The following is a 13064-nucleotide window of genomic DNA, read 5'->3' as shown; positions in this document are numbered from 1 at the left end:
AACACGTTCGATTCGTAAATTCTCATACAAACCCTTATAGCTTGGGTTAACTGTGGTAGAACTGAACGAGACTTGTTGGAAACGAGTAGGAACTGGAACTAGTATAATTCGCACGTGATCATTTGTAATCGAATTTGTCAGATTATTCTTGTTTTGAGTGTGACTCTCGATGGAACTCTGGAACATTACTTCTAAATGTACCGGAATTTATCTTGTACGTCGTGAGTAGCGGAATTCTTTCTCAAGGAATGTTATCATGTAATCTTCATATTTATCAATTTTTAAAGAGTTTGGTCAAATACAACATTTTGGTGCCGAGACAGACTGCAAGCATTCCCTTTCTGGTTAGTCGAAATCGTGTGCTCATAGCGCAGCGAGACTGGAGCCAGGAGAAATAAACGAGAAGGGACTGGGGGAGAGAGGGACAAGAAAGGGACTGCGCTCTTAACTGTAAAAAACGCGTTCGAATTTCCCGTCGCTCCAGCAACGGAAAAGTCCGATTGGTCCATAAACAATAGCTGCTGTCAGACAAGCTTGATGTGTAATTAACTTCCTCGCACATTTCATGTCAACAATTTATATCACTAGGAAAATGGCTTCGGTGAGAGAGAGTAGCAACGATGTGTTCGTAAATTTAAGCGATCAACTCGGCGGCTTAGGTCTAGAGGAGGAAGAGAAGGTAGCAGTAGAAGCGCTTTCTCGGAAAATATGTAATAGCCGTTCTTCCCACTGGTTTCGGGAAATCCATTATTTATCAAAGCTTCGACTTTGTCAACACGGCCTCGATTGTGGTTGTTGTTTCATTTCGCAGTATTTTCCAAGACCAGTTGCAGTCAAAAGACTGGTTTAAAAGCAGTTGCCTAAAGAAAGATCCCCCAATTATTAAAAGACATTTGTGCCAACAAGTACAATGTAAATTTCGCATCCGCGCGGAACAAGCTTTGTCGGTAGAATTCACCGCAGGATGCTTTAAAATTATATAGCAAGCGCTTCCAGTTGTTTTGAGCCCGGGGGGGGGGGGGGGGAGGTACTCCCAAAAAAATTGGATGAGGGTGTGCGGCCCGCTTCCCAAAACCCTTACCCTATTTATGACCAAAATCTGCGATTTTCCCTACCCTATTTATGACTTGACCAAAAATTTGATACCCTATTTATGACCTGATAGTGTCTGGTCAACTTCAGTTCAAATACCCCTGGAGCCAAGCGCGTGACCAGAGCGCGTGTGACAAGCCGTTGCGGCACGTACACAGTTGCCGTAAACATCGTGATGAAAAAAAAAGGAATTCAAGACTAGAGTGCAATTATCGATATCCTATTTATTATCAATATGGCGGCAAAATGGCTAAAACCGATACCCTATTTATGACCAAAGCGGCTGAAAAACCATACCCTTTGGCGCCGCACATACCTATATAGCCCTCTTTACAATATATGTCAACGATTTACCGAACTCGTCCGAAACTGGGTGCATTCATATGTTTGCAGATGACACCACAATTTATTACCTTGGGAAAGGAGTCGAAGAAATCATTGATGCGTTAAATCTAATATTAAACGACTTCAAAGCGTGGTGCTGTAAAAATCACCTGACTGTTCACACTGGTAAGACCGTGGCAATGCTGATTTCCAGTCAAGTCTTTGTTGGACCAATGAGACCTGTTCGGAAACTCTCACATTTACTTCACCACCAAATCCACTTGCTTGGGTGTTGAAATTGATTATTAACTGAACTGGAAACCGCAAGTTAAAGCCCTGCACTATAAGTTTGGAGGAAAGCTGAAATTCCTTAAAAAGCTCAAAGCCCTACCCTCAGGTGTACTAGAAGAAATATATTTTAAAGGGATTGTCCCAAGCATCACGTACTGCATCGCTATTTGGGAATAGTGCAAGGTACAGAGGGCCCATTGTCTGGAATTTGCTGCCTAAAGCCATCAAGGATGCTTCCTCCCTACAGCTTTTTAAACAAAAACTTAGACAGGCCTCAAGGACATTAGATCGCATTCAATTCGAAAAGGAGGCCTGTGTGATAACGCGTTCGAATTTCCCGTCGCTATGTATGTATGTATGTATGTATGTATGTATGTATGTATGTATGTATGTATGTATGTATGTATGTATGTATGTATGTATGTATGTATGTATATAAAGGAGTACCCCCCCCCCCGAGGGGGGGGGGGGGGTTGACCCACGCTCTTAATTAAACTTCGGGCGTTTGTGTCGTCGATTTCTTTTACTCTGGGCCCTGAAGAAAAATTCGAATTTTGGCCTTTACAGAGAAGCTCGGCAATTATTTCCCTTCGCTCTTAATGTTCTGGCCCGGTGTTCTGGTCATTGAATAACAATGCGGAGTTGTTACCTATTAGCTGTCATTTTTAATTGGATTTTTAATGGGTTTAACGAATTGTGGGCGGAGTTACACTGAACGCATCTGTTACAGCCAAGAGCGCAGTCCCTTTCTTTTCCTTTCCCCTTTTTTCCGCCTCTCCCCAAGCCCCCTTCCGCTCGTTCGCTCTAGTTTTTTTTTTTCGCGCTCGGCTATTTCGCGTGACCTCTCGACTATCCAGAAAGGGACTGCTTGCAGTCTAGGGAGTGAAATCAAGGAGAGCAGAGCGCTTGTTTTGTGACCTTCGCCATGTCGGATGTCAAAAAGAAAATTCTGGAGCGCTGAGGGTTCAGAGTTCACGTTCGTAAACTTATGAACGATGTAAAGGAGGTAATTACTCAACAAAGGTGATGTGGAAAGCGTCCAACTGAAGCTGAAATCGCAAAAGATTAACCTTGAAAAACATCAGAAGGAAATTGCATCGCTTGATCAAGAAATTGCAGAACTATTGCAAACCGACGCAATCGAAAAGGAAATCCTGTAGCGCTGCGAGTTGAACGCGTCGTTACAAGAAACGATCTTATTGATAACCTCATGTTTGTCGTCTCCTAAGAAGGAAGCGAATGATGTCGAAGAAACGGTGACATTGCCACCGGCGAGTCCGCAAGGATCTTTCCCTGCTCAAAATGGCGCGAAGGGCACAAACAAGGCAAAGCTACTGAAGCTCACGCTACATAAGTTTACAGGAGATGCTACAAAATGGCCTACATTTTGGGACAGCTTTACATCCGCAATTCACACGAGTGAGGATCTGAATTAAGTCGACAAATTTCAGTATTTGAAATTATTATTGGAGGGCGCTGCAGCCGAAACCATTTCTGGTTACCTCTGACAAGCTCAAATTACAACCATGCGGTCGATCTCCTAAACAAGCGATTCGGAAGCAAACAAGTTATCATCTCTAAACACATCGAGATGTTAATGCAGCTACCAAAAGTGAGTGGTACTGGTGATCTTAACCAATTGCGGCAATTGTTGGACAAAACAGAGTCGGCTTTTCGAAGTTTGCAAGGAATTGGAATTTCCATTGACACGTACGGAACATTCCCAACCCCAGTGATCATGGCGAAAATGCCTCAAGAGTTGCGTTTGTTTTTGAGTCGTGGTATGAGCGACGAGTAGGACCTCGACACATTAATAAAGTCGTTTGCAGAGGAGTTACAGATACGAGAAAGGTGTGCTCTCGGTGCAGTGACAGATCAGTCGAAAATGAGGGAAAAACGAGAGTTTGGATATGGATTACGGTTTGGTCAAAAAAAGAGACCCCCCACGTCGTCGACACGTGTTTCATACAGCGACAGGCCTCAACAACATAAGGAAATGTGGTGAACTTCCTGCAGTGGACCGCACCCTTCGGCAAAATGCGCTGTTGTTACGGAACCAGAAGCGAAGAAAAGAATTCTCCGCCAAAAGAGGCGATGTTTTGGTTGTTTGAGGAGTGGTCATGTGAGCCGGGATTGCCAAGCCAGATGTTATCGTTGTAGCGGGAAACATCATGTATCGCTATGCGGCGTGCGAAACTTTTCACCACAGTTCAAGCAAGCAAGAAGAACCAATCAGGAACAAACTGTGAGTACAAATTTGTATTTCACTCAAGATGTTAAGAATAATTATGTTTTGCTGCAAACTGCCAGAGCGGGGGTCGGAAGTCCTAATGGAGAAAATTCTTACCATGTGAGGGTTCTGTTTGATTCATGTTCTCAGAGGTCTTACATAAGTACACGGTTGAGGAGCAAGTTAGGCGTGCCCTCATTCGGAAATGAAACAGTTCTGATTAAAACGTTTGGAAACAATAAAGCCTCGTTGAAGAAATGTGACATTGTTCGATTTGCACTGGAATGCCAAGATCAGATAAAAGCGTTTATCAATGCTTATGAAGTTGAACTGATTTGTGGACCCATAGCCAACCAGACCATTGAGATTGCACAGCAAAATTACCCTCATCTACAAGGCTTACCCCTTGCTGACTATTCCCGTGGCAATGAAGATCTTGAAATAGATAACATGATTATTACTGGTCCATTGTCGTGATGTCTCTCTGAAAGAAGAACTGAACAAGTTCCGGGACTATGATACTCTGGAAGTGAAGAATAGAGAAGAAGAATTCTATGAAGATTATCTTGCCAAATTAAAATTCAATGGTAGCCGTTATGAAGTTTCTCTTCCCTTTAAGGAAGAACACCCTACAATTCCAGACAACTACTTCGTAGCACAAAAACGCCTCAGCTCCTCATTAGCAAGATTGAAGACTACAGCAGTATGATGACGTCATTAAGGACCAACAGAACTCTGGTGTTGTAGAATTTGTTGACAAGAGTCGTGATCAAAAAGTCATACCAGGAACTGTACATTATATTCCCTCATAGGGACGTCGTGAAGGAAGACAGAACCTCTACCAAACTACGAGTTGTGTATGACGCTAGTGCTAAATCTCAGAATGAACCAAGTCTGAATGACTGTCTGCTCCCTGGTCCAGCCTTAACACCATTGATCTTTTACATTCTCCTACAATTTCGTCTCCACAGAGTTGCATTGATTGGTGACTTAAATGTTGAAGTGAATCCTGAGCAGAGGAATTCGTTAAGGTTCCTGTGGATAAGTGACATCAGTTCCTTGAATCTGGAAGTCATTACCCTTAGATTCACCCGGCTTGTGTTTGGCCTTGTCTGTTCACCGTTCATTTTGAATGTAACCCTGAGCAAGGATGAGAACATTGATCCAGACTTTGGGAACATTGTTGTCAGAGCTTTGTATGTGAATGACTTTGCTTCTGGAAAGGATTCGGTAAAGGACTGTTTCGAACGTTACGGAAAATTGAAGTTGCGATTCAGAGAAGGAGGTTTCAACATGCAAAAATGGGCATCGAACACCGAACAGCTAAATCAGCTGATTGAGAAGGAGGAAGCTAACCTGTCATCATCAACTCAGCCACCTTCGGAAATCAGTCCTTCTTTGACAAAGTCTAGTGTTCTCGAAGAAGACCTTATCAAAGTGATGGGAGTTCCATGGGATAGGATAAAAGACAGCTTCAAGTTTGATCTTGCAACCTTTGGTACGCAAGCATTGGATGGAACACTGACAAAGCGGAAACTGTTGAGCATCACTGCTCAATTTTATGATCCATTAGGCTTGCTGTCACCAGTTATGTTGCCCTTGAAGTGTATGTTTCAAGAGATATGTCAGCTCAAGACTGGCTGGGATGAGGCCCTGCCAGAAGAACTCTGTTTAAAGAAAGAAGTAGCAGAAGACATGTTAAGAGTTTCAGTGATAAGTGTCCCTCGCTGTGTCCTAGATGGGATAAAAGCAGATGTCAACTCTATTCAACTGCACGGCGTCGCAGACGCGAGTAAGATCGCTTATGGTGCAAACATCTACATTCGGGTGACAACCTCTTCCAGCTGTTAGTCTCTAATACTAGGGTGGCACCTTTGAAGGGAGAAACAATTCCTCGATTAGAATTGATGGCAGCATTGACTCTAGCAAACCTGATGACAGCTGTGTACAAGGTATTGGCTTGTACCGTCAAGATTGATGCTGTGTTCAATTGGATTGATTCTTAGATTGTATAGTGGTGGATTAATGGAGAGTCAAAACAATTCAAGCAGTTTGTGAAGAATCGAGTAACGAAGATTCGAAGTCTCTGGAGTAAAGAACATTGGAGATATTGCCCTTCCGAACTTAACCCAAGTGACGTTGCCTCGCGAGGAGCCAAGAGTTCCGATCTTATATCCAATGATCTTTGGTGGAGAGGAGCACCATTTTGTGGAGAAGGAGAAGGATCAATGGCCAAACCCACCTAATTGTCCTATTGGTGATGGCCCCCTCTCAGAAGAAACCAGAAAAAAATGAAGAAAGACGATGCAAATGGAATGTCACAAGTAATGGCCGTATTGATCCAAGCCCCTGGAAACATCTCTGAAGTCGTCCAACCAGAGAGATTTAGCAGTCTCAGCAAGCTTATCAGAGTAACCGCCCTTGTATTGAAGTTCATCAGACGGATTAAAAGAGTTCTAGAAATGCATTCAAATGTTAGTTCACAGGAAATGAATACCGCAAAAATTCTCTTGTAAAAAAACGTTCAAGGGGAACTTGATGAAAGGGAGAGATCTTAAGTTCGACTTGGGAACAGTTAGGAGTGTTTAAAGATGAAGATGGAGTATTGCGATGCAAGGGAAGGATTCAGAATTCCTCACTTCCATACCCCGGCAAGTTTCCAATCTTTTTACTGAGAAAGCAGCACTTCACAAGTTCAGTAATTGCACAAAGTTATGAAAACGTGAAACACAATGGGGTTAGAGAAACTCTCACTGAAACTCGGTCACAGTTCTGGATAATCAAAGGACGACAAGCTGTCAAGGATGTACGCTGTAAATGCATTACATGTAAGAAGATACAAGGGAGAGCTTTCAGTAGCCCACCTCCTCCACCATTACCTTCATTTTGAGTCTCAGATGATCTGGCCTTCTCCAAAGTTGGTGTAGACTTTGCTGGCCGCCTTTATGTTAAGAATATCTACCAGTCCAAGGGAGACATGTGCAAGTACCAGAGCTGTGCACCTTGAACTCACACCGGATTTGACCGCCAAGTCATTTCTAAGACTACTCAAACGCTTCTTTGGAAGACGAGGGATACCCAACCTATTCATCCAAGATAACAGAAAAACTTTCAAAGATTCAGAAGTTCAGAAGTTCGTTCTTAACAAGAACATTAACTGGAATTTCAATGTGCCCACTGCGAGCTGGTGGGGCGGGTTTTTCGAGATCTGCGTCAAACTTGTGAAAAGGTGTCTGAAGAAAGTATTGGGAAATGTGTCACAGCGAGTTAAATAGTTCTTTCTGGCGCGCCTAATTTACACCTTCTTTCCTTTTATTTGTTTACGCTACGTCTTTTATACCTTTCGCCCCCACACATTATGGATCATTACTTATGTAAATACCCTTTCTGTCACTCCTTTTACCCTTTTTAAGCCAGTTTTCTTTGCATAAGTTTTTAGTGTGCGCATCGTTTGAGTGTTGCAAAGTTGTGTTTCGCAGTTTTTTTCATCCTGGTTAATTTACTGTAAAATCACCGATAAGGTACGTTCTTATGTTAGTCGTTCATTTTACATTGTTTCTCACTTACTTATTCCATGTCGTTACTTGTAGTATTTTTAACATCTTTTATTTAATCTTTGTCTTTCAAGAACAGTTCTGGTACGGATTTGTTACCGTCGGGATGTGTTTGGAATAGTGAAGTTGTCGAATAAATTAGTAAGTTGAGTGAAATTAGCAGCGGCTACATGGTTCTTATCGTTACGACGGATTGTTAGCGGAGTTTCCCTTCCTTGCTGAATCAAGTTCCATTATGGTAGAAGGCGGTTCTGGATTTACGCGGCAAACGTCGAGTTACGCGTTGTTGGATGAGGACAATGAAGATAAGATTAATCAACTTAGACGATTGTTATCAGCCCACAAAGGTCACTTAACGAGGTCCTACAAAGAAATGGGGTTTTTGTTTTCGAATTGTGAAAGTCTTATGGAAGTTTTAGACAAGAAATGTACGCTGGACGGTTTATTTATGAGGTATAACGCGAAGGCAAAAGATTTACGACAGTTATTGACAGTTTCAGACGAACACGAACGGGCGTTGCAAGATCATATGCGTAAAAAAAGAAACGAAAGGCCTTTTTGACCAGGAATTTGCTCGGTGGTTCAGTAAGTCGTGCGAGTCGGCAGCTTCACGTCCCGAATTGGATCCCGCTCCGCGCGAGGGCCCAAGTATGATTCCTTGTGACAGTGTTTTCGTGAGAAATCAGCCACACCCTTCTTCGCGCGAGAGTCCTCGCGAGGAATTTTGGTCAGAAACACATCATTGTGCGTGCGTTTATTGAAAGAGTTCTTATGGGACCTCAAATCCGAGCTTCGGATGCTGAGAAGCTGTCGCAGCTAGTGAGAGACATGAGAAACTGCGTTTTGAGCTCTGAGCATATGCGATATAAAATCCATGGATACTTTCAAAAAGGTTGTAATGCGCCTGCCACCTCACATCCAGGCGAAGTGGGCAAAGGAGTCAAGCAAGTTGATTGAAGCAGATATCGAACCTGAGTTCTCTCACCTAACAGATTTCGTGGAAAAGAGAGCCGCTGTAGCCAACACTGCGTTCGGAAAGTTGGCTGGCACTAGACCGAATGAAAACAAAGGGATTACACAAAGAGCAAGAAGAAAATAAGACGATGCACCTGCGGTGAAAGTAACAACTCTCGCAACTCAAGGTTCAAATGGTACCTCGACTATCCCGAGTCCACAGAAAGCTCTTGGCTCGAAGCAGCATGCAAACAACCAAGATCTTGTGATTACGTGTTTGTTCTTCAATGGTAATTATGATCTTGAGCGATGCTTCAAATTTAGAGACAAATCCTTTGAAGAACGAAGAAAGTTTGTATAGGACAAAAGATTATGCATTAACTGCCTGAGAATTAACCACTTTGTAAGGCGCTGCAGGCAATTTAGGGCTTGCCTCTTCAGTGGATGTGGGAAATTTCACCACTCGTTGCTGCATCCTCCTGGCGACAGAGTCCTTAAAGAAGCGACCCAACCCGCTGACAGGGCTTTAGTGGATACCCCTGAGGGGGTAAACGTTGACAGAGTTAGTAATGAGGGCCAGTGTGCAGCCACTGGTACCGGAAAGCCTCGTGTGAGCCTGCGTGTGGTTCCCGTGGGAGTCAGTGGTGCGGATGGCGGTCCAGAGGTAGAAACATACCTTTTCCTAGATGATGGCTCGGATATCACTCTCTGCTCCAATAGATTGGCAGAAACCCTAGGCTTGTCAGGGAAACCCATGACGTTCTTTCTTACAACTGTAAACGAGAAAGACCGGTCCAGAAGCGGTTTTGAGGTGGAATTAAACGTCAAGGCTCTCAAGTCAGATGACTGCATACATTTGAACAAAGTGTTGACAGTAGACCGTCTCCCAGTTTCAAGACGGAGCATACCAACCGATGAAGATGTTTGAGGATGGTCTCATTTACACGCCATTGAGTTTCCAAAGCTTGAAGACCAAAAGGTGGAGATCCTGATCAGACAACCCTGAAGCCCATTAAGTATTTGAACAAAGATGCAGTAAAAGAAAGCAGCCTTATGCAGCCCGTATGCTACTAGGATGGACACTCATTGGTCCTTTAGAACATCGCAAGAGCTCAGACCTGCATGTCAACTTTATTAGTGGCGGCCAAGAGATGATCCTAAGCCAGCTTAAGAGGTTATATGACGCAGACTTCAGTGAGTCCTTATCTCGTGTGAAGCAAGCCATGTCAATTGAAGACCAACGAGTTCTGGCCATTCTGGAAAGTTCCGTCTGCCTTAGAAATGATCACTATCAGTTACCTCTCCCATGGCGCTTCAAGTCTCCTGCCTACCGAATAATCGAGATGTCGCTGAACGAAGAATGATGTTCCTAGAAAGACATTTCCAAAAGGAAGCACCCCTTTTTGAGAAGTACAGATCGACTGTTGAAGACTACATCTCAAGGAGCCACGCCAGAAGAGTTCCCGATGACCAAGTCTACGTTGATGACAAACTACTGTGGTACTTGCCTCATCATCCAGTTTTTCATCCCCAAAAGCCTGGGGAAATAAGAGCTGTTTTCGATTGCGCAGTAAGATTCCGTGATACCTCTTTAAAAGATCAACTCCTCCAAGGTCCGGATCTTACGAATAAGCTTGCAAGTGTTCTACTCAGATTCCGACAAGAACCCATAGCACTAATGTCGGACATAGAGCGGTGTTCCACCAGGTACTTGTGGCACCGGACGACTGTCATGCCCTGCGATTTCTTTGGTGGGAAAATGGCGTTCATTCAAACAACCTTGTTGATCATCAGATGTTAGTACATCTATTTGGCGCCAAATCATCGCCATGTTGTGTCAGTTTTGCCCTCAGGAAAACGGCACGTAATAATCAAAGTGAATTTGACGTCCAGACAGTTGACACAAATTATCGCAACTTCTACGTCGATGATTTCTTGAAGTCAGTGGTCTTAGTTCCTGATGTGAAAAGATTGGTGCGCCAATTGACAGACTTGCTTTCCAAACGCGGGTTTCATCTTACAAAGTGGATAAGCAATTGCCGAGAAGTTCTTGAGTTTATACCGGCTTCTGAACGGGCACCGTCTGTGATGACTCTAGATTTTGAAGATTTGCCTATTGATCGAGCCTTGGGAACCCAGTGGAATGTCGAGAAGGACACGTTAAGCTTCCGAGTCTCCGAGAAAGAAGTCGCTGATACTAGAAGCGGGAATATTGTCCTTGGTTTCTGGTGTGTACGATCCGCTAGGATTCGCAGCCCCTCTTTTATTGCCGACCAAGATGATCCTTCAAGAATTGTGCAAGCAAGACGTCGGCTGGGACGATCAAATTCCTGATGAGAAGCTAACGGAGTGGCGCGGTTGGGTTGATAATCTTCCAAAACTGAAGCTTGTTAGCTGGCCACGTTGTATGAAGCCTCGAGGGTTTGGCAACCTCCTTAATGTCCAACTGCACCACTTCAGCGATGCATCGGAGAAAGGATTTGGGGCAGCATCGTATATCCTGCTTGTCAATGTTTTAGGTCATATTCAGAATGGATTACTCCTTGGAAAGGCACGAGTAGCACCCTTAAAAACTATCACAATTCCCTCGATGGAGCTGACTGCTGCGACTGTAGCTGTGAAATTGCATAACTTCCTCGAAGACAAGCTTGACCTTCAAGTTCACCAAACTGAGAAATAGTTCAAGTCATTCAAGCCCAATCTTTCCCGAAGGAATTAGAAATTTTGTCCAAAGAGCGTTCAACAAGTTCTCTAGATTCAAGCCTCTCACGTCCATCCAGGAAGAGATTCGCATGCGTGGGTTACCTCAGTCCTCTACGTAAGCTGAGTCCGTCATCCATAATGGTATCATATGCGTCGGAGGACGTCTTGAAAGGGCACCTCTAAGTTTTGACGCCAAACACCCAATGATTCTGCCTGGCAAGAATTACGTCACCGACCTAATTGTTAAAGAGTATTACGAGGCAGAAGGCCATGTGGGTGCAAACCAAGTCCTGTCCAGCATTAGACGAAAATTTTGGATCCTATAAAGACACTCAGCTGTTCTTCGTGTTGTTGGGAAGTGTTTGAAGTGTCGTCAATGGAATGCTCGTCCATGTCAGCAAGTAATGGCACCTCTTCCCAGAGCAGTTCACCAGTTGAAGTCTTAAGTGATAATGGAACCAACTTCAGAGGAGCAGAAGTAGAAATTAAGAAAGCCTTGGAGAAATGGAACATCGACCGACTCGACAATTGTCTCAGAAGACGTTGAGTTGCTTGGCACTTCAATCCACCGTTAGCAAGTCACGCTGCCGGAGTCTTGGAAAGAATAATCCGTTCCATACGCAAGATTTTCCGCTCACTCTTAGGCGTTCAACTGGTCGATGATGAGATTCTCCTTACTTTTATGGCAAAAATTGAGAAGATCCTTAACGATCGTCCCCTAACGCCACCGTCTAGTGGCTCTGCAGCTAAAACAGAAATGGCTCCGTCCACGCCTAAGCTTGGCTGTTGGTGACTTGATTTTAGTCGTAGACGAAGCTTCGCCTCGCAGATTTTGGCCGAAGGGTATTGTTCAAGAAGTATTTCCTGACAAGCACGATATCGTGAGACAGGTCTTGGTCAGGACGGCCTCCTCGGTTCTACGACGCGACGTGCGGAAACTTTGCCTATTAGAAGGGGCTTTATTTGAAAGAGACTAACTTTGGACAGTAATGTTAAATAACTGAACTCAGACATTGTGAACATCTTAGTTTTTGGAAAGGCTTTCTCATATGCGCCTTTCGGGGGCCGGTGTGTTACAGCTATAAATAGTTGTTTCTGGCGCGCCTAATTTACACCTTCTTTCGTTTTATTTGTTTACTCTAGGTCTTTCATACCTTTCGCCCCCACACCTTATGGATCATTACTTATGTAAATAGCCTTTCTGTCACTCCTTTTACCCTTTTTAAGCCAGTTTTCTGTGCATATGTTTTTAGCGTGCGCATCGTTTTCAGTGTTGTAAAGTTGTGTTTCGCCGTTTTTTTCGTCCTAATTAATTTACTGTAAAATCACCGATAAGGTACGTTCTTATGTTAGTCGTTCATTTTCTATTGTTTCTCACTTGCTTATTCCATGTCGTTACTTGTAGTATTTTTTAACATCTTTTATTTAATCTTTGTCTTTCAAGAACAGTTCTGGTACGGCTTTGTTACCGTCGGGATGTGTTTGGAATAGTGAAGTTATCGAATAAAGTAGTGAGCTGAGTGAAATTAGCAGCGGCTACAAAATGCAAAGCTTAGTTATGAAGAACTGGAATCAGCCCTGATTGAAACTGAAGGAGTGTTAAATTCCAGGCCGTTAACCTATGTTTACAATGAGTTGTCAGAAGCTCCACTAACACCTTCTCATCTCGTAATTGTTCGACTTCTCTTGGAGCAACCTTCTGCTACCAGTGTACCTCTGAACACCCTAGCCCGACGGTAACGATATTTGGAGAGTCTCCTCACCCACTTCAGAAATCGATAGAGGAAAGAATACCTGACTGACATCAGAGAGTATCAGAAACGTAAAGACAGCAGTGGAGAATGGGGAAAGTAGAGAAGTTGTTGCGAGGAAGAGACAAGGTTGTTCGCTCCCCCGAAGTGGCGACAGAAGACACA

At 43.7% G+C, this 13064-nt stretch overlaps 2 protein-coding genes across 2 annotated transcripts; both read left to right on the top strand.

The window, feature by feature from the left end:
* The first annotated feature begins 3298 nt into the window (after window positions 1–3298).
* Window positions 3299–5788, top strand: LOC146464207 (uncharacterized). The gene is made up of 2 exons (XM_085130151.1): window positions 3299–3501; window positions 4750–5788. Exons 1-2 carry the CDS (start codon window positions 3299–3301, stop codon window positions 5786–5788), a joined length of 1242 nt encoding a protein of 413 aa, XP_084986277.1.
* A 4935-nt stretch (window positions 5789–10723) lies between these two features.
* Window positions 10724–11125, top strand: LOC146464206 (uncharacterized). Its single transcript, XM_085130150.1, has one exon. It carries the CDS (start codon window positions 10724–10726, stop codon window positions 11123–11125), a length of 402 nt encoding a protein of 133 aa, XP_084986276.1.
* The last annotated feature ends 1939 nt before the right edge of the window (window positions 11126–13064 follow it).

The sequence above is a fragment of the Pavona decussata genome, unplaced genomic scaffold, assembly GCF_977016875.1.
Source record: "Pavona decussata unplaced genomic scaffold, jaPavDecu1.1 SCAFFOLD_168, whole genome shotgun sequence".
Lineage (NCBI taxonomy): Eukaryota > Metazoa > Cnidaria > Anthozoa > Scleractinia > Agariciidae > Pavona > Pavona decussata.
The sequence above is the reverse complement of the archived record's forward strand: the minus strand, read 5'-3'. Positions and strand labels throughout refer to the sequence as shown.

Bases quoted from the DNA above. Each gene is read 5' to 3' on its own strand.
- LOC146464206 (XM_085130150.1), top strand. From the start codon at position 10,724: ATGATCCTTCAAGAATTGTGCAAGCAAGACGTCGGCTGGGACGATCAA.
- LOC146464207 (XM_085130151.1), top strand. From the start codon at position 3,299: ATGTTAATGCAGCTACCAAAAGTGAGTGGTACTGGTGATCTTAACCAA. The intron at 3,502-4,749 runs GTAGGACCTCGA...ATTCCCTCATAG, and splicing joins AGTCGTGGTATGAGCGACGA to GGACGTCGTGAAGGAAGACA.